Source organism: Salarias fasciatus, chromosome 5 (genome assembly GCF_902148845.1).
Source record: "Salarias fasciatus chromosome 5, fSalaFa1.1, whole genome shotgun sequence".
NCBI lineage: Eukaryota > Metazoa > Chordata > Actinopteri > Blenniiformes > Blenniidae > Salarias > Salarias fasciatus.
The window spans coordinates 7440147-7460382 of record NC_043749.1 but is presented as its reverse complement, the minus strand read 5'-3'; the positions used below and the strand labels follow the sequence as shown (position 1 = coordinate 7460382).

General features: G+C 44.1%; 1 protein-coding gene across 5 annotated transcripts in view; it reads left to right on the top strand.

Moving 5' to 3' along the window:
* The window catches only part of LOC115387989 (semaphorin-3F-like), a 57554-nt gene that overhangs the window by 35537 nt on the left and 1781 nt on the right, over window positions 1-20236 (top strand). For 2 of the 5 annotated variants that reach the window (XM_030090899.1, XM_030090900.1), the window contains exons 4-18: window positions 248-310; window positions 818-937; window positions 2261-2350; window positions 4035-4128; window positions 6658-6777; window positions 7019-7158; window positions 8435-8549; window positions 14380-14449; window positions 14561-14705; window positions 14928-15150; window positions 16250-16338; window positions 16499-16540; window positions 17301-17458; window positions 17803-17885; window positions 18079-18212. In XM_030090899.1, coding sequence (XP_029946759.1) covers window positions 248-310; window positions 818-937; window positions 2261-2350; window positions 4035-4128; window positions 6658-6777; window positions 7019-7158; window positions 8435-8549; window positions 14380-14449; window positions 14561-14705; window positions 14928-15150; window positions 16250-16338; window positions 16499-16540; window positions 17301-17458; window positions 17803-17885; window positions 18079-18212 — 1686 coding nt within the window. The remainder of the gene's footprint in view (window positions 1-247; window positions 311-817; window positions 938-2260; window positions 2351-4034; window positions 4129-6657; window positions 6778-7018; window positions 7159-8434; window positions 8550-14379; window positions 14450-14560; window positions 14706-14927; window positions 15151-16249; window positions 16339-16498; window positions 16541-17300; window positions 17459-17802; window positions 17886-18078; window positions 18213-20236) is intronic. The other 3 variants (XM_030090901.1, XM_030090903.1, XM_030090902.1) reach the window with 3 other exon arrangements.

Genomic DNA, 20236 nt, shown 5'->3' with positions numbered 1-20236 from the left:
AAAGGTCCTTTTCTATTGCCTTAATGGCAGTCGTTCAGCCAGTTTATATCAGGTTTTTGTTGGACGCCTCATTTTCTGATCATTAAAACACCGTAACTCAGTTACAGCAAATCCCAACAGGATTAATGTCAGGCGGGGTGGATATCCCTTTTACACTTTGAGCCCCAAAATCCAATAAATGCCATTGATGTATAATGAATTAGATTATACCGGAGCTATAAAATGTCCTCCGCTCCCTTCTTCGCAGATCCACTGGCCAGTGTCCGAGCGGAGACGGATGGAGTGCCTTGTGAGTGGGAAAGACGCCAATGTAAGTATACGTGCTGACAACCCTTCTAACCACAACAGGGTCGTTCAGCAGAGGTGATTTCCATCAGTCTGATATCCCATAAGAAGGAAAATATATTGTTTTTCAAATATACCACATTGTAAGTACAGAACTGGCTCCATTGTTCCCTCTGGTTTTGCTATAGAGAACCTGTTAAAATGGTACTCACCTACAGGTTGGGACTTGGCCCAGTAAAACGCCGGTTCCCTTCTGTCTAGCCGAGGAGACAGGAATGAATTGAAGCAAAGAAACCCAGTTGATCTCAACATCCTTTTGTCTGCCAGACCTGGGTGGGGAGCATAACCACTGTATAGCAGGATATATTTCTCAAATTTTATTGAAAGTACAGTATTGGTGGTATCTATCTTAATTAGAAGTCAGGCAGCATTTGGTAAATACGCTCGAGGTGCTTCAGTAAAATCAAGCTCACAGTGACTTTCTCGGGCGTGTTTGCGGCAATGTGTTTTACTTTGGTGTGTATTCTTGCAGGAAGAGTGTGCAAACTTCATCCGTCTGATTGAACCGTGGAACCGGACCCAGCTGTATGTCTGCGGGACGGGAGCATACAATCCAGTCTGTACCTTTGTCAACCGTGGCCGCAAACCTCAGGTTAGGATCAAACCTGGGGATTGTTAAGACTGAGAAACTGATCCGAGCAGACACACAAAGTGTTTCCTCCATGTCCGTTTTGAACTGCACACCGTGCCTCTCCTATTGCTTACCCCAGTTCTTGCGTTCCATCCACCTTGCACCGGGCTTACTTTATGATGATTTTCCTCCATCATTAAGCTTGCTTGCGGTTTCATGCCTCTCCATATGGCAAAGCAGCCAACCTCACCATCACACAGCTGTTATCCCCTGTGAGCTGTTAAAGCTACTCTGTTTAGTCTCCGTCTTGAACGGGACCTCTTGAATTTCTTAAAGCGAGCCAGGCTTCACTACCTTGCTGAAGTCTCCTTTAACACCTCAGTCTTCTTTAAATGTCACACTTGTTTCTTAATAACAGCCGGGGGACTCTTATAAAAAGCAATAAATATAAAGAAAATTTCCCACTGGACTCTCCCTTGAGATCACAGAGAACCTGCAACAGCAAACACGGACTGCACAAGTCCTTTGTTGGATACGGTTACCACATGACCCCTTGCTAACGAAGGGCTTCCATCCAGCCACTCGCCTATCCATCCACCCCCTTCATGCATCCATCCAGGCCACCCGCCAGCCTCCACCCTACGAGATGTTGGGTAATTGGGAGTGGGAGCTCCCATTATGGGGTGCAAGTGGAATGTTCCAGTTTGAGTCCATTAATGAGGGGGCTGTTATTTTCCCCGTCACACTGAACAGACAGGTCTGATTCGTACCCCCCTGAACACCTTCCTCGGCCAGGCCGGGGAAGCTCACCATGATTGCAAAAACATGAAATGACACGCTCCACACAGAAGTGTGGATACGCATATCCTGACAAGCATGGGAACGCGACATGTTTGACTTGAATTTGACTTAATTTGAAAATGAAAGTGCTGTCTGTTGTCATTACAACACAGGATATATTCTGTTTCCTTACGCACAGTCTTTGCAGTTTTTGTGAACTGTGAAAGCGAGATGCTTTGCTTTGGCAGCAGCTTTTAGGAGTATGTATGTAGCATACTGTGACAGCCTTTATTGACTCAACCACAGGAAAGAGAGCTTTTATTGTAGCTTTTTTCCACCATCTGGTTGAATAAAACATGTTTCCTGCACAGTTTTGCACTCATACACATTTCCAGATATTTTTTTACGCTTTGCACACTTGCATCGAATTGATTTCAGTAGTTTTGTCATCGTATCTGGAAGTCAGTCCAGGTTTCACTCAGTCTGCAGGAGGTTCAGGGAGGGCGTCGATCCTTCCTCATCAGTGGCGTAACATCCAGATTGTATTGCTGTTTCCTGTTTTAGACGTCCATGTATCTGCAGATGGCCCAGGCCAGAGGAAGGGCTAGCCGCGCCGCTGAACCCAGCGCGGTGCACGAGACACTCGGACTGAAGGTGCGATGTGGGCCCTGTCTGCACCGCAGCCCCGTATACTTGCTTGGGCTCGCGGTCACCGGCAGCACACTCCCTCTCTTTTGTGTTTGAGCACATTTTGTCACCATCGTCTCTAACCTGGCATTTGTTTATCTCCGTAACATTTCGGCATGCATCCTTTTTCAGTCCTTGCGCAGTGGTTGAGTTTTGTATAATTTACAATTGCATTTAATTTCATGTCGTTGTCCTCGCTCATCCTTCATTCATACCTTCTTTTGTCTCATCGTCACAGCGTATCATCGTCCTCTGGTGCTTTACATCCATGTTAAATGTCATGTTTTGCATGAGAACTGTACTATGAAGTAGGAATGGCTTATCACGCTGCTAAAACATTTAAAAGGCACAGTTTTATTTAAATTGGCTTTCACTGCTGTTCAGTGCATGGGTAATTTGTTTTCACTTAGCCAGTTGTGCCCATACGCAACCATCACCTAAATCACCCACCTTGCTTATCTGCGACCAAGCAGGCTGTCCCAGCAGTCAGTCCTTCACCCCACAGACTCTCCCACCTTCTGCAGGAATGCTGTACAGGCTCTCCCACCAGAGCGGCAAGGCGAGTCAGCATCTGACCCACTCCCACAGCAGGCTCTGTTAGCCCAGAGCAAACACCCGCCATCTGTAGCCAACTAGCTGTGCAACAAAGAAATAAAAGAGCCGCATACTTGAACGTGTCTTCACTGTTTGTGATCTCCATGCACTCTGGAACACAGAAATGGACTTTAGACGATGGTGCTTTAGGGGAAGTGGGACACTTTAAAATGTCTCTGCTTCTTTTTGCTGCAAATGCTGCTACTTTTCTGAAAGGTCATGTTTTATGATGGGGTTGTAAAAATACATCCAGGGCCCAGTTTCCCTCTGGTGCACATACATGTTTGTGACCTTTTTTTTTTCCTTACACGTCACTCTGGCATGGGTCTGATTTAGCTGCCAGCACCCTCTTATTTGCACAAGTGGTGATTTTAATCAAAGATGAATGGGTGACTGTAAATGGGTACGTGTATGATCCGATGAAGCAAGTTTGGCGCAGCGCCACAGTCTCTCTCCCCTCGCTGCGGTGGTGATGGACAGTGACAGGGATGTCTCCATCTCTGTTCCTGCCGGGAGTGAAAAATGGGGATTAGATATGCTCCCGTCTGTGAGGCGGGGTTTTGGGACATGTCATCACATGCCACTGTTTCATTTTCCCCACTCACATACACAAATTCCTGCCAATCACCTCCGTGCTTGCGTGCTGCAATGCCACAAGCGCTGAGCATCAGTCATCCGGCCTCCATCCCAGGCGTGTTTTCACTGCGCTGGATTACAGGTGTCAGCAGTCGGCCTGTAACACCCTTAGACACCGAGAAGCTGCGAGACATTTGGCTGGAAGCTTGTTATGCGGAAAGAGGTGGTCCACAACACATTGTTTTTCTCAGTCGAGTGGCACGGCATTGGATTAGGAACTCCTCGCCTTTCCCTGCATGTATTTTTCTGTATGAACACACGCTCATTATTCTAATACTTCATCCTCCATCAGGCCCTGTAGGTCCCACGGGAGTCAGAGGCAGCACATATGCTGCCTCATTTTCCCGACACGAGGGAGTCACAGTGACAAGATGCAGAGTGCTGAATTTATTGCCATCTCCATATGATTTTTCCATTTCAGGAAGAAATCTTCCATTTGGAGCCGGGCAAAGTGGAGTCTGGAAAGGGAAAGTGCTCCTACGATCCGAAGCTCAACAGCGTGTCAGCTCTGATCAGTGAGTATCATCCTGGTTTAGTTGCACAAGGGCACAGACTGTCCGGACGAACCACTTGTAACAGCAGCAGTCCCATATGGATTTTGTCAGTCCTGTATCTGATCTTTCTTTATATGGTCTCACAATTTTTATTTCTGGGCGCACATTGCTGAAATTATTTATCGTCAGCAGCCGATGCCTAAGAGATCAGGTCAAGTGTCTTTTCCATTCTGTGCCCATTTCCCACAGTGAGCGGCTTAGCCTAATGAGGCTAATCATTAAATCCAAAGGAATTTTTCCTTGTTAGGGGGCAGATGGGCCCAATAATACATGACTGTTCAAATGTGAATTTGCCACAAGAGTATTAGAGGTTAAAATCATGATTCTTGAGACTTCCTGGAAAAAACTTTATATTGCCTGTATTTAAAAGCTTTAGCCTGCTGTTGGGAATGTTGGGATTTGTTTGCACTTGATGGCACAGTGTAGTCAAATGTGGGATTATTGTCAGAAAGAATGTGAATAGATGAAGATGAAGCACCGTGCCTTCAGCGAGTTTTAGACCACAAGAAAGCTCTGTCTGAAATCTCTTCGTATCATCTTCTGAAGCCACTGCCCACTGGCCCACTGTTCTTTGTCCAAGGTCACTTAGTCGGGTTCAGGCCACACAGTTTCCACCACTGAAAGGCGATCTTCCCTCTGCGGGGCAAGACAGCGGGTGTAAATCACCGCCACTGTTTTCCCACATTAGCACAGTGCCAGCTGACCAGTATGGGACCAGCACTGTCATCCAAGATGGATTTACCTCCCACTCCCACCAGTTAGCATCAGACAGCGTCCCGACACTGTTGTTTGTGTTGATAAGGATTAAAAACCCTGTACCACAACAATAGATTTACCATTGAGCAGTGGCTGCTCACTTCTCCAGCACATTAGACAGCCTATCATCCGTGGACATTTTAATGATATACCATCAATCTCTCTGCTGCTCTGCCGGGGACCATGACATTGAATATAATGGCGGTAGAACAGTGTTTCTTGTTCCCGCTGTCTCCTCACTCGAGCTCCGAGGGTCACACCTGCTCTCCAGTGGGGCCCAAACAGCAGCTGGAGGACCTCCACCTTTCCTTCCTTCGGCTTAACGAGGCTGTTCTGTACATTTGTCAGTCTGAACACATGGATGTGCTTCAATCTTCATGAAGTGCGCGTGAAAGCTTCTCTTTGTATTTTAACATGTTCCCGAATTACTTGATGATCTTCTCCAATGATTTGTCAACCATTTATGGCTCAGTGATGTTTCTGTCGGTGCTGCCCACCGCACTGTCACCGTCATGCATCCTGGTTACAAGGACTGTGAGATGAGATGAATGAAAAGCAGTCAAAATTAACAGATCTCAAAATGTTTCAATCATTTGTGAGATCAGGTATGTGTAGTATTCTTTTAAAAGTGGTTGATATTTTAAATGCTGTGAAAGTAGAAATAACTGACAAAAAATGCAGTGTTTATACACCTTTTAGTTTGTGCTTTAAACAGATTTGTGTGTTGAATTAAATGGTTTTTAATGATAATGTACTTGACAAACTATAAGTTTAATACAATTTAATCATAGCAAGAGTATTTAAGTTTTTCTGTACTCTTTTTCTCCTCTGGTTGTTGCTCTGCCATGAGATCAGATAAACAGACACCAGCTGAACATTTATTTGTCATCAACTTTTTGTTGCTTTTATTAACAGTAGAAGGTTCAAATTGTTCAATTATTTTTCAGTTGATTGCCAAATTACTGCTAATACAGGAAAGTAACTGCACTCTGTCTTCGTCGCTCAACACAAAATCTTTTTTTCTCTTAATTCTGAATCCTCTTGAATACGTAAGACATCTTAACAGTCCAGACAGTTTTCAGCAGGGACATAGTTTCCAACTCTTTAGTCACAATTGTATTGTTATTGTTATCGTGACAGAAAAATTGAGTGATACTATTATGGCTAAACACTGGAACTAGCTATAAACAATTTTACCCCCAAAAAACCACTTACTAGCAGATGCATCATGGAACATAATCTTTTTTTAATTTCACAGAGACCTCATCCAATTTGAAATCATCATGCAGATGATTTTGGTTACGGAGCATTTGGGCATCATTTTTCTGCCCTCGAATAACATTCTAGGAACAAGACACTGGTCATTATACTCCAACTTCCAACATCAATAAACCATGCGATGACAGGAACATCGTCCAGTCTTGTGCTGCAGCTTCATCTTTAAACTAGTTGTTGTGAGGAAGTCACTGGACCCATAAAATAAAGAGTCCCTTCTTTTTCTATTCAGTCACACCTTCTGTTGCGACCTTGTCCGGACCGCTTGCTTTATTGAGAAATATTAAAGATCATGACATGGTCACATACCAAGTCCCTGCATTGTGAAATGAAGAACCCTGAGAGGCTTCTAAATATACTTTTGGAAATAAATGTGTGAGTTATGTGCCAAGGGTGGTGCTGGAATAATGTCAGAGTCAAAGAATTTCTCCAAACTGAAGTGTTTTCTCTCTTTCTCAGATGGTGAACTGTACGCCGGGGTCTATGTTGACTTTATGGGAACAGATTCTGCCATTTTCCGGACACTTGGGACAAAGACTGCCATGCGGACAGATCAGTACAACTCCAGATGGTTGAATGGTAGTAGCTATATTGTTTTGTCTATAAGTGACACTTGAGGCTTCCTTTTAACCTCAAGTATGCTTCACCCAGGGTTACACATGTGTACAGCTGAAATCTAAAGATTTCGGTGTTTACATGTGTTCAGTGTCACTCAACATGTGATAAACAGGAAACACTGAACGTTTATAAAAGATTTCAACTGGATGTTTTTGTGAAGCTGTCCTCCGCCTAAACATACCACCGTTTCTTCTCCACACAGATCCCACTTTCGTCCATGTTCACCTCATTCCAGACAGCGCGGAGAGAAATGACGACAAGCTCTACTTCTTCTTTCGGGAGAAGTCCTCTGAGATGGGTCAGAGCCCCGTGACTCAGTCCCGCATCGGACGCATCTGCCTGGTGTGTACACAGTGAGGGGTCGTGTTTGTTTTGGGGTGTGATTGTAATGAAAAGAAAAGCGGCAGCATCAGTCCGAGAAGGCCGGACTCTCCCGAGCCGAGTCGCCCACTGTGTCTGAATGTTTACGGGCTCGGGGCTCGTGTTTGGCTAACGCCAACGTGCTGGAATCCACATGTGTCTTTAACCCTCCCGTCGACAATGCATATCTCTGTCTGCGAGATTGCCCTCTGACATCTGACCCTGCGATCCCTCTGTCTTCTTTCCTTTGCCTGTGATTCAAAAACACTGGAAGCATTTCATATACTTAAAAAAACTAAAGAAACGAAGCACTTCTCAATTCAACTGTTTCAAATCTACAAATTAGAACAAATGTCAGTGAGCGGAACCAGAACAAGACCAAATATGTGCAGAAAACCTGTGGGGCATCTTTCTTGAGCTGATGTCTGCACTGCGGAGTGTTTTCCTGACAGGATTGCGTGCATGTGCGAGCATAGCGGCGGCGATATGAGAATGGGTCTAAGTGAGAAAATGTGGCGTACGTGTGCTTGTCGCCTCAGCTGTCCGGCGTTGTATTTATCTGAGGGGGTGCGGAGGGGAGGGGGCAGGCGCTGACCCGGCGCACAAACACTCATCCTCCTCTCAGTGGGCTCCACCGCAGCCTCCAGAGGCCCGGTCCTGTCATTCTGGCTCCGTCACACATCTGGATACTCTTACTGCCATTCTCTGCGCCCTGGACATCGCCAGAAATACATTCACTTGTTTTTACACTGGGAATGATGAAAACAGTTTGACTTCGTTAAACAACGTCCCATCTATGTCCATCGTCTGAAAGGAAATACCAAAGTCACACATGTGATTTCTTATCAGAAGGGCGCCACATTCTGGAAAGATGCTGTTAACGGGGAAGGGCTCCGAGGCTCATACTGGTTCCAGCTCTTCCTTACTGGGAGGAATTCTGGCCTCACTCCACCACAGATGGGAGAGCCTGGATGGGAGGAAACTGTGTTTACCAACCCCATCCCTGCCCCCCTCCTTTTGGCTTCCTGGCTTTGGGAATGAAGATATATATATATATATATGTGTGTGTGTGTGTGTGTATGTGTGTGTGTGTGTATGTGTGTGTGTGTGTGTGTGTGTCTTTGAGAGAGTGTGTGGGTGGGTGGATCCACCTGGGTTTGTTTTTAAGGGGAAGGATGCAGTTTATTGAGAAACTGTGTTTTTGTGTCTACCCTTCCTTCTCTTTAAAAAAAAAACAAAAAAAAAAACACTGAAACAGAACGATGATGGAGGTCACTGCTGTCTGGTCAACAAGTGGAGCACCTTCCTGAAGGCCAGACTCATCTGCTCGGTTCCCGGGGCCGACGGCATGGAGACGCACTTTGACGAACTCCGTGAGTGTAAAGCCCTTTTTTGCACCTGCATGCTGGGATCCGTGCTGAGGTCGCTTCTTCTTCTGTTGATATGGTAATGTGTAGGTTACTTGGTGGGGGCGGGGTGGTGTTGAATACACTTCCTTGTCAATCAAACAAGCTGCCAGCACAGAGATGCCTTTTCTGTAGGTGGTGCATTACTGCCTTTTATTTGCCAGACTACATCCTACACATCTTGAACTGAAACAACCTGCTACAATTATTATTAATTAATCTGCAGATTGTCGGTTCTATATCAATATTGAAGTTGCTTGGTTTAGAAAATGGAAAAAGTAGTTTAAAATGTGGAATTTCCTCAAGAAAACAAAAAGAAAAAAACACTTCAGTGACAAATGGCAATATAAACAATAGGTTTAGATAGTTTTTTCAACATTTTTTCTTATTGATGCAATATTTTTCCAAAACATTTTTTTTTTTTACCAACATTTAAGAAATCAGGTTAGCTGCTGTGTATTTTATGCCACATGTTTATTCTGCTTTAGTTTTACTGGTCTGGCCCAGCTGAGATCTTAACTAAAATGATTGTAGCATCTCTGGAGGCTTTGTGTATTTCAATGGGCTTAAAATGCTTTGATACTTTCACTATATTAATATAGCTGATACACTTCTTTATGATTAAGTAGAAAAGAACACTCCATGTAAACAGTATGGGACTTTTAAAATGTTAAAGTGCCAATTAGTGACAAGGAGTTGTTAAACAAAATCAGTTTCACGTAATAGTACGTAAAAGTATTAGCCTCACTATTAGCCAAAGTTTTATTACTCCTTGTGTTTTGACGGACATCACGTCTCTTCTTTGTGCAGTCAGTCATTTTGACAGTGGCTATCGAATGACAAAGAGGGAAAAAGTGGACATACCTGGAAATTATTTAGCCGTATTTGCTTTCGGGATTCTGTCATGTACGATCACATCTGAAATATTAAGTCGAGCACAGTCTACTGCACTTTTTCTTTCTAGGCAGCATGTGCCAAAGGCGTGCTTGTGCAAACACACACGCGCACACAGACACACACATACACACTACAGCGCCGTCACTGACCCATATGGCAGCCCGCTCCCCCCATACGGCTCATGCACTGTACTGTAATGTTAATGACGCACATGCTCCCTCCACTGTAGTCGTAATTTTCTTTCAAGATGTCTTGAATAAAAGTATCTGATGCGTCCGTGCGTTTGTGAGTATGTGTGTGTGAGTGTATGTGTGTGTGTGGACCCACTCTGGGCAGATCAGATCACCAAGCAGGAATGTCTGTGACTGTGGGACTATTCGGCTCTCTGGGGGAAACTCTTTCTCTCTCTGTCTCCACGAGTTTAAAATGGAACTGATATGACCGCTGCTCCTGAACTAATCTGAACTGTCTCACAACCATTTATTTCTTCGCATTATTTTGGTTTTTTTCGTGTGCGAATTTGCGGTTTCTGAAGCACACCTTTTGTTTTTGCAGGCGAACACTTATTTCATCCATCTTAGAACAACTGTAAGATGGACAGTCTCTTCTAAACTCTGTGGCCTTTTGGTGTGTTCAGCCACTTCGCACAGGCGATGAGAAAGCCGTTGTGAGTGGGAACGGGGCTGGCTCTGCCTTTACAAATGAGGGCTCTGTCTTCGCCGGTTAGGTCAGTGTTGACACAGACGCAGCGTGCGGCGCACAGTGCTTGTGTGAGAAGGTTGAGGAGTTTGTCAGTGTTTGGCGCTGATGATATTTTTGAGGGTATTGCTTAAAAAAAAAAAAAAATGCTGTAAATCTGTAGTGGAACGTTGTGGTGAGAGCAGGAGGGACGGGACAGGGGTAGACATGCCCGGAGACGAGGAAAGGCTCGAGTGTGTCGAGCAGCCAGGCCTGCCAGGGCTCCGAGAAGAGACAATAAATTGGATGTGATTGAGTTTCATGCTAATGGCCTCACATTTATTGTTCAGTTTCAGTGTTTATGAAGCTCTCTTGCTGGTGTGTCTTCACAGAGGAAAGTGGAGAATTCAGACTTTCACGAAGACAAATACAGTTTTGAACCTCCTCATGTTGAGTTCAGGTCACCTGGGATTGACTTGAAGTTGCGCTGAAAGTTAGACGAGAGCTTTGAAGCAGCACGTCTGTTCTGTTGAGCATAAATACAGCCAGCAGCCTGTTACCTCAGCTTAGCATAAATACAAGCGAAGCTGGGGAAAAAGCTGGTAAGAAAATCTGCCAACGAGCGCCTAAAAGGGCTGCAATTACCGTCGTGATTTTATCCTTTTACACAATGGTGAAACTAGGAATTATACTGTGCACGTTGCATTTGTTGAACTTCAAAGTTGCTAAAACACGACCAGATTATCAGACTACCAGCCAGCGCTGCACAGACATGTAAAAGCGATTTAATTTTCATATTCTGAATTAAATCAAAGCTAATATGGTAACAGCTCTTTCTAAATTAGATTATCAAATAATTACAGGGTATGAGTGAAGACTAAAAGTCACCGTCCGGACTTGAGAAAGCTGTTTGTACCAAAGCTAACCCTGTCGACTGAGGTAACAGATTTGCTGCGCAGGCTTGAGAGCGATAGCAGCTTTCTCATCTGTCCTCGTGGCATAACGCTGTCATGAAGTAAGGAGACATTTTACACTGTTCAACTGAGGACTGTTTCAAGCCGGGGCACGCTTCCACTGCTACACCTCACTGAGAAGACTCCTGAACTTTTCCCTCGTTCTGGAATAGTCAATAAAAAGGAATATACAAGTCATTACAGAGAAGTTTGATGAAATGTCTAGACCGGCTGTCGTCTCGAGTTGCAAAATCATGTTGGAGATGCACGCCTCAGACAGTAAGAGTTCTTAAAGTTGAATTATATGACATTAATATTATTGTTGTTGTTGTTAATACTATTATTTTTGGCTCTACCTGCCAGTTTGTGCCTAAATGACTTCCAGGGATGGTATGCAGTGTTGAAATGTTCCTACATTTGACATCTGGATAATTCATACGTTGGTGATAAAAGGCTCGGTTAAAGAGGAAAGTTGATAGAGTCAAACATAGAATAGGGGGGGGGGGGGAATAACAGGAAGAACATATACCATCCAAAATCCAAATGCTGATCAAGCATGAAATTAAATGGGTTTTTTTTTTACCGGAAATCAGGTGTATGGTGGCTGAGATGACAGTGTTGTGAAAACATAGGAAGGACAGCTGTGGAATCTGGTTCCTCTTCTCGTGCTAACCCTGGAGCAAACCAATCACTGCCCTGTCAGGATGACTTTTATTGCAGATCAAATGTTTTATTTTTGAAGCTTTGAAATGTTTTCAATGAGTGGATATGTTATTTTCAATGCTGGCCTCATAAACATGCACATTTTTGTTTTTGTGCATGCAAATTCATAATTATGTAGTAAAGCAGCAGCATGTCATGACAAGGCTGGGGTCTGGCGTGACATCCGTGACAGCTCATGGTAGCCCAGACTTACCCCGCCGCTCTGGATGTGGCAGCTGTCGATAGTACAGCGATGTGCTCGTGTGAATAAGTTCAAATCTGGTTTCCACTGGAGGCTGAGGACAATGTGCCTGCTGTTTTTGAAGCAGTATCTCTTTCTTCGGGGATGAGCTGGTGGCTGCAGACGGTCCCCAGAGGAAGGCTGGACTTTGCAGCCCGCTCTAATGTGGAGAGGGGCCAAAGCAGCAGTTCAGATACAGGGATGATGCTCACGCCGTCCATGTATCATTCTATCTGCATAGCTGCTTGACAGCCAATTTTTCATGCGTGCTCTGAGCCCATAAATCTGGATTGGTACACTTACTCCACTCCGGCATTTGATCAGTTCACCTTCTGTTTCCCCACTATGTAAGCCCTAATACTAATATTTTTAGCTGTCCTCCCTCCATTTCTCACTTTATGTAATGTGTCACAGTGTCATTACTCCCAGTCTTTTTTGTGCACAACTAGGTTGGGAGTACGTTCTCTGTTCAGTGCCGAAGGCCCTCGTCCTATTGTAGGCACCGAGCAAGCCTCCTGGGACGAGTATTTAGGTCAGGTACTGAACAGTGCAAAGACAGATCACCTGTCATATGCTCAGCTCCTCTTTATTTGCTCCTGCGGACCCTCGCTCAGTAACAGCTAAAGCATAATCTAAATCAGACTATGTCCAAAGTCGGAGGCCTGCAGGACAACTAATGTGAGGGCCTGTGATTTAAGGACTTCCAAAATTGGCTTAAGAGAGCATGATGCAGTTCTCCTGTGGGACAGAGGAGATATTTCCTCTCCCTCGAAGTGGAAGACATGAGCTATAGACAAAGGAAGAGGAGAATCCCTGCACATCATGTTTGAATTTTGGGAGAAATCTCAGGTGGCTTAGCTGTCGTGCTGCTCCAGTCTAGACAGCAGAAAACCAGACTATGAGCTTTTGCTGCTCGACTTCTTTTTAATGCCTGGCTTTGTGTGCTCGGTTTGCTTTCTTTAGGATTCGTAGGTGAGGGCTTCTTATGCATTTCTCAATCTGTTTCTGCCCCATTAATATTCTGATACAAGTACAATACTTTAATATATCCACTATTTTGTGTGTTGGTGTTAATAATATGACCATCTTCATTCCTGTTTGTCATATTTTCATTTCTGTATTTTCATGTCTTCAAAGCTGTATTAGATTCCTCTTTAAGATCTCGGCAACACAGTTAAAAAAGAAGCAGAACACATGCAGCACATCCACTTCACTTATGCAGAGTTAAAGTCATGCAGTTCTACAGGCCTATAAAAATGCAAATTATTAGGCAATCATCTGAAAAGTTCATTTTCTCTTCGCTATTGAAACTGGAGTGTACAGTCTTTGCCAGACAAGCTGATGAAGGTTGTTTCTCCCTGTGTCATACACTCCACAAAGATTTGTTAAAACTGTCGTTAAAGGTTTATTTAAAAAGTATCCTTTCCATATCAAGAGGGCCCAAAAATTATAGTCTTCTATAGTGACTGCAGAGGTCAAATTGACTTTTAGAAATATGCTAACTGAGACGCTGAATGAAGCAAAAACACATTACAGCAGCACTGGCCAAAAAGACTAAATACAGAGGGAGAGTTAAAGGAAATTAACTATTAAGCTAATTACAAGAGAAAAGAAGCTTTTTAAAGAAAGTGAACAATGAAGCTGATCTCGTGTTTATATGGAGGCTATTCCACTCAGATTATTTTAACATGGGAAAATCTGCGATGAAGTTGCTGCAATGCTGACCATGTAGATTTTCTAAATGAATCATATTCAACTGATTCTGGGGAGAAAAAAGTAATTTTTTTTCATGATGTGACACTCAAAACAAACATTTCTACAGCCCATGCATTAGCAGTACAGCAGTATGTAGTGTTAAGGAGAAAATAGTGTTTTTGTAATGACTGTCACTTTAGCAGAAGGTGGAAACACAGCTTATGAAGTTCTGCACCATATTAGAGTCTCTGTATGCTCTACTGAATGCCTGCTATGCTCCTAGTATTGTATTAATGACCAAGTGAGGCAGCTTAACTTATCCAGTGAAGAGTAAACACAAACAATTGTCAGAATAATAATTCATTTTGGATTTTGGGAACTGTGTGAGGCCCAATGAGGCATGAGTTAACACGATGTTCGATATCAGGCTCCTGCTGTGAGCATCATGTGACTTCTACAACTTACAAGGCGTACGCTTTTTATGCATCAGCTCTTTCTGCCCCTTTTCAGTGAAATTTGTGTAAATATTAATTTAAAAAAAAGGGGGGGGGGGGTCGTGTTTGTGCTGAGAAATGTGGTGTTTCTTTCATTTATTTTCCTTCCACTGAACTGACTCTCGTTTCTCTTGCAGGAGATGTTTACATACAGCCAACACAGGATATAAAAAATCCTGTGATATATGGAGTCTTCTCTGTTTCGGGGTCAGTGGACCATTACAAATACTGAATGTGCTCTGTTACTGTTGATTTAGGGGTGAAATTCACCCTTTTTTTTTAAAACCCCTTTCTGCTCCTTGTGCTTGTGCTCCACAGCTCTGTGTTCAAAGGCTCAGCGGTTTGCGTATACTCCATGGCCGACATCCGCATGGTCTTCAATGGACCCTTCGCTCACAAGGAGGGTCCCAATTACCAGTGGGTGGCCTACACTGGAAAGATCCCCTACCCTCGGCCCGGCACGGTGAGCCCCGCTCTGTGCTGACCCGGCACACGCACGACCCCCGCAGAAAACTGGCGTAGCTTCAACTTTTTTTTTTTCTAGAACCCACCTGAATGCAGACATCAGCATATCACTGAAATACAAATATTACTACAAGACAGGCTCTGAACTTCTTTTTTCTTTTTGAATCTTTTTCTGCTATTTCTGGCATAAATGCAGAGTTGGTTAATGTTTGTCTTGCAGTGCCCCGGAGGCACATTCACTCCCAACATGAAGTCCACAAAAGACTACCCAGATGAAGTGATTAACTTCATGAGGAATCACCCTGCCATGCACAACGCTGTGTACCCAGTGCACAAGCGCCCCCTGGTGGTTCGTACCAACGTGGACTACGAGTTCACCACCATCACTGTGGACCAGGTGACGGCTGCTGATGGAAACTATGAAGTGCTCTTCTTAGGAACCGGTAGGTCAATATGAAATAATCAGCATTTTATAAAAGATGTACACGGGCAACGTGAATGCTCTGATACCGTGACACTTGTCAACGGTTGGTTTTGATCGACTGGCACGTAAACATGAAGTCAGTCTGAACCCGTGAACTCTTTGATGAGAGTCAGAGCTGTGAAAGACAGAGTCAGCAGGACGTTGAGTAATGACCAGCAGAACCCCCCCCCATGGAAATAAATCCTGTGTAAGTGCAGGTCTTGTCTCCCCCTGTTATCATTTATCACCGAGAGAAAAGCATTCTTGCCTTTTGTGTCAGAGTGGAAATTTAACCAATCAAAGGGTTTCTGCCTCGCTCTGCTCGCATGAAGTAAACAACAGGAGATTTGTACCTGGAGGGCAGGGGTGGATCAGCAGCAGGGGGGAGAGGCGAGGAACACAAGAGGAGGAAGGAAGGTTATAGTTAGCATATCCATCACCTTAATCTCGCCCAGTGGTGCGAGAGAGATTATCTGTTTGTCTGCGTGTCTGCCACCTTTAATAAGGCCTCTGTGTGACAGCGGCCACCGCACAGCATGCTGCCCTTACATGTCGCACATGACGCCACTTAACCGGCTTCTTTGTTTCACTGTGCATTACGGGGAGGAGTCTGTGAGGCTTGTGCGCAACGGCGCCCATGTGGAGGAATGCATGTCCATTCAGCTGCTGTCAGAGGCAACTATTCAGCCCTGCACTGAAACTCAATGCAGAAGTCATAATAAATCTCAGGTATCCCGCTCACAGGAGCTCTTTTAGAGACGCTGCACATGACGGAGATAGGTGGAGGAATGTCTAATGGCATCCAGATGAATAGGTCAAGGCGGAGATGACAGAAAAGGTTTGTCACGGCGAGCGGAATGGAGCTTTACGTCACTGGGTAAACGTTAAACTGAAAGGAGCGGCGTGGAGTAGCTGGGAAGTACAGTGCAATCTGTTGATGTGAGGATTATCCCCTGTTTGAGCTCGCTGAAAGAATAAAATGGGAATCCAAGGGGCTGCTGACAGGCAGGAGGGTGTCAGGCTGCAGGTGTGTTGCTGACAGGTGTGTGTGCGTGTGTGTTGTGTGTTTCCATCCACAGACAAGGGGACAGTTCAGAAAGTCATTGTGCTGCCTCGAGACGACCTCCAGACTGAAGAGCTGGTGTTAGAGGAGGTCGAGGTTTTCAAGGTCAGCATTTACTACTTTCATACACTTCCCACTTTTGTTTTAAAGTTATTCATCCTCCTTTCTTTGTTTGGACGGTGTTTGTGTCAGACTTTGATTTGCTGTATCGATCTGACATTGTACTTTGTTTTTTTTTTCTTCTTCTTCTTCTTCTTCTTCCAAGGTCCCTACTCCCATAACAACAATGAAGATCTCCTCCAAAAGGGTAGGCCTGCCAGATCGTTTTAACCTTTCCTCTCATGAAAAGAAAAGAAGCAGCGCACCTCAGAAATTAGCCGCCCAGTCTGGAAAGGTCACCCGCTCCATGCCTACAGCCATACTTCCCTGTCACTTCCTGCCTCATAATTCATAGAGCAGCAATAACTCTGGTAGACAATGAAAAAGAAAATGTGGAAAAGTCATTAAACGTTGAGTGTTTTCTTTCAAGGTGATTATAATACTCGGCCTGTTCTGGATGTCTTGACATCACGGCGCAGACAGAGAGTTTGGATTACACACAGCCTGCCAGATTGATGAATTTTAAGCAGCTGATCGTAAAATTATGGTGACAACCTGATCAAGATGAGCTCGATGCCGTCTTGAATTGAATGTGCTGGTGCTTGAATGTAGGAGTAAGATTTTTATACATTTCTGGTTAGCTCTGCCGGGTTCAGGACGGAAGGAAAACCCAGTCATGATTCATCTGAAAAGCTATTTGTTATCCACATGTGAAATTCAATCACTGCTGAACATTAAAATTTTTCTTGTAAAGCACTTTAAGAACTTTTTTTTTTGCCAAGTTTATGTAGTAAATCCACTTAGAAATCTACAGCGGCCAGTTTTGTTACTGTAGAACAGAAAACAATCACATCAGCATATTTAGACCCGATGCCTTAATTTGAAAAATGGAATTCAATGTTTTTGAATAAGGATTTTAAAAAAAGCATGTTTTCAGCTCCATTTTCCATCTTCTTTTCCCACAACAGCAACAGCTTTACGTGTCCTCTGTGGTCGGCCTGACCCAGCTGGCCCTCCACCGCTGTGACGTGTACGGCGAGGCCTGTGCCGACTGCTGCCTGGCCAGAGATCCCTACTGCGCCTGGGACGGGAAGTCCTGCTCACGTTACTCGGCTTCGCAGAAGAGGTGAGCACCAGCAGCAGCAGTGTTTGGCATGAGCTCCGCTAACTTCATAACTAACCGACTGCCTGAAGCGGCGCGTTGGACGAAGCTCAGATCAAGCTGCCAGAACGGCTGAATGGCTTTTTGTGGCGTTTATCTGTCGTCTTAAACACAGCGTTTGGGTTTGTTAATAAAACTAATAAATTGCTCAAAATGAGGAAGTAATGGCACTGACGTTATAACATGACAGGGTGGTGGTTTGTGGCGAGACTTACTGAAGTGTCTAATGGCTCTATGTACTGTTGAATGGCTTTGAATGGCTTGCGGTTGCTTTATATGTTTTTTTCTCTCCTTATTCGGCAATACTGGTCTGACCCCTTTAGACGTAGCCGGAGGCAGGACGTCAAGTACGGCAACCCCATCCGCCAGTGCAGAGGCTTCAACTCTAATGGTACGACGCATAATGAGCTCCTTTCCGCATATTATTGAACTCAGAAAGTTCACGTGCTTCATATTCTAGCTTTTTATTGTAAGTCATGAAAGCTGTGTAGCTCAAATGAGTTCGATTTGCCGCGACTGCGATTTTGGTTCTGAGAAGCTGATCTTTAATAAGCGCTCTCTCTTTCTCGTTTGCGGCCCGGCAGCCAATAAGAACACCCTGGAGATGGTGCAGTATGGGGTGGAGGGCAGCAGTACCTTCCTGGAGTGTCAGGCCCGCTCGCCACACGCTGTGATCAAATGGCATCTGCAGAGAGACAACAGCGACCGCAGGAAAGAGGTGAGGATGTCTGCAAGTCCCAGGTCGAATGAGACTGATCGATGTTGTAATTCATAGAAAATGGCTCATAATTTTTTTTTTTATCATCAGTTTTTTTCACATCGGTCACATTGGTTAACTGTTAACTCTTCCACAATTTCAAAATATCAATCAAACACAAGTGATTACTTCCTACAAATCAACTATTTAAAAAAAAAAAAAAGGGAAAACCTGAAAACCTGAGATCTTCCATGAATCCAATATAAAATATGACATAAACTCCCTAAACTACAGCATGAAATTTTTATTTCCCTGTCATGAGCTCGTAATAAACGAGAGTATCCACAGGCGAGCATGAGTAATTTCCCTTGGATGTATCCTCCTCCACAGTATTTAATTTCATCCTCTTCTTTTGTTGTTGTGGAGATTTACAGACGATGAGACACTTTCGGAAAATAACTTCTATGTAATTTCCGTCTGAAGGTCTATTAACGTGATTAAATGATCCAAGCTCTGATTGAATGATGCCTGATTTCTCACAAAGACTTCCGACTGTCCTCACACCCAAAGTGAGAGCACATAAAGGGGAGCTGTGCAAAAACCAGCCCTCTACTCGTGATATACAACTCCAAGGCACTCGTTAAAGTTTTATTATGAAGCTATGTAATGTTGCTGCTTCTCTTTTATTGACTATTCTCTTGGATGGTCTCTAATCCCGAAGGCAGCGCCGGGTTCCCTGCTGCTCGCAGCTTATTATTCTGGGCTGAAAAAGCGATCATCGCTTAATCAGATTTCTGGGTGTAGATGGAAGGATGGAGGAGAAGCGACAGAAATACATAGCTGGTGATTACTTTTGGGTTGAATTTTCATTCAGCAGCACACATTCGTGATAATTTTCCACTGATCCAAGTTACTCCGTGAGTCGCTGATACTATAAAAGGTAATGTGGTGATTTTTACATCATGATATCTGACTTCACTGTCAACAAAAGAAAACAGATCTGCTTAGATATCCACAGACAGCATTTTCAGGAAATCAAGTGTGAATTTTTGGAAGATGTATTTTCCAATCAGAGCTTGTGGAAGTTTACCAGGCACATTTAATTCATCGGGCCTTCCTGTCACTCATGCATGCAAATCCTGCACATGGAGTGTGCAAGCCGACTTTTAGGGGACCAACATGGAAGATCAGCTACAAATCAGTCAGTCATAAATCAGTCATACTCACCGGCTTGTGTTTTTCAATCATGTGTGACAACTCACCCTAACATTGTACATCCTCAGGGTGACATAGGTGTAAAACCTGATCAAAATCAATATTTCAATTTGACATGTGAGAGTGGTTCTTTTTTTGGTTTAGATGATTTTGTAGACTTGCCAAGTTATTGGGGGGATTCCATTTTTTTCGATGAGCTTTTTATGTCAGATTACACAGATTATTATCAGCTTAGTGAGAGGAAACAGGAGCATTTTGTATTTTGAATAGGATCTGGTGCTAATAGCTTCTGTCTTTGAGGATGAAAATGCAAACAAGATGCTATTTTGTATTTTCTTTTCTACTGAGAAAAGACACTGTACCACCAACAGAGAGGCTGATGAAAGGCAGGAGAGTCGAGTGAATAGTGGGAAAAACTAAAGCTTTTAGTTCCACTTCAAAACGAAGTGTGAGATAAGCATGAATGTGTGTTCGGAGATTTTCCCATGCGTCACAAACTTGCCACTTCGCTGCGACTCTGACGGGTTGAGGATTGTTTGAAAGGTGCAAAATGGCCGAAATTGCTTTTCAGACATGTGTTAACACCTTCCACCTGAAGTCTCTTCTGACCAGTGTGTTATTTTGTGGATGACTTTGGCTCAGTTGGCGAAACAGGTGATTCAATTCCCCCTTTCAGCCTGTCCGTGTGTCAAAGTGTCCTTGGGCAAGACGCTGGAGCCCGACTGGCTCCCGGTGGCGTGAGAGCACTTTACACGCCAACTGTCAGATCTGGTGTTTGAAAGTGGCTGAATAGGACGTTCACTCTGCACCACACTGGAACTCTTCAGTCG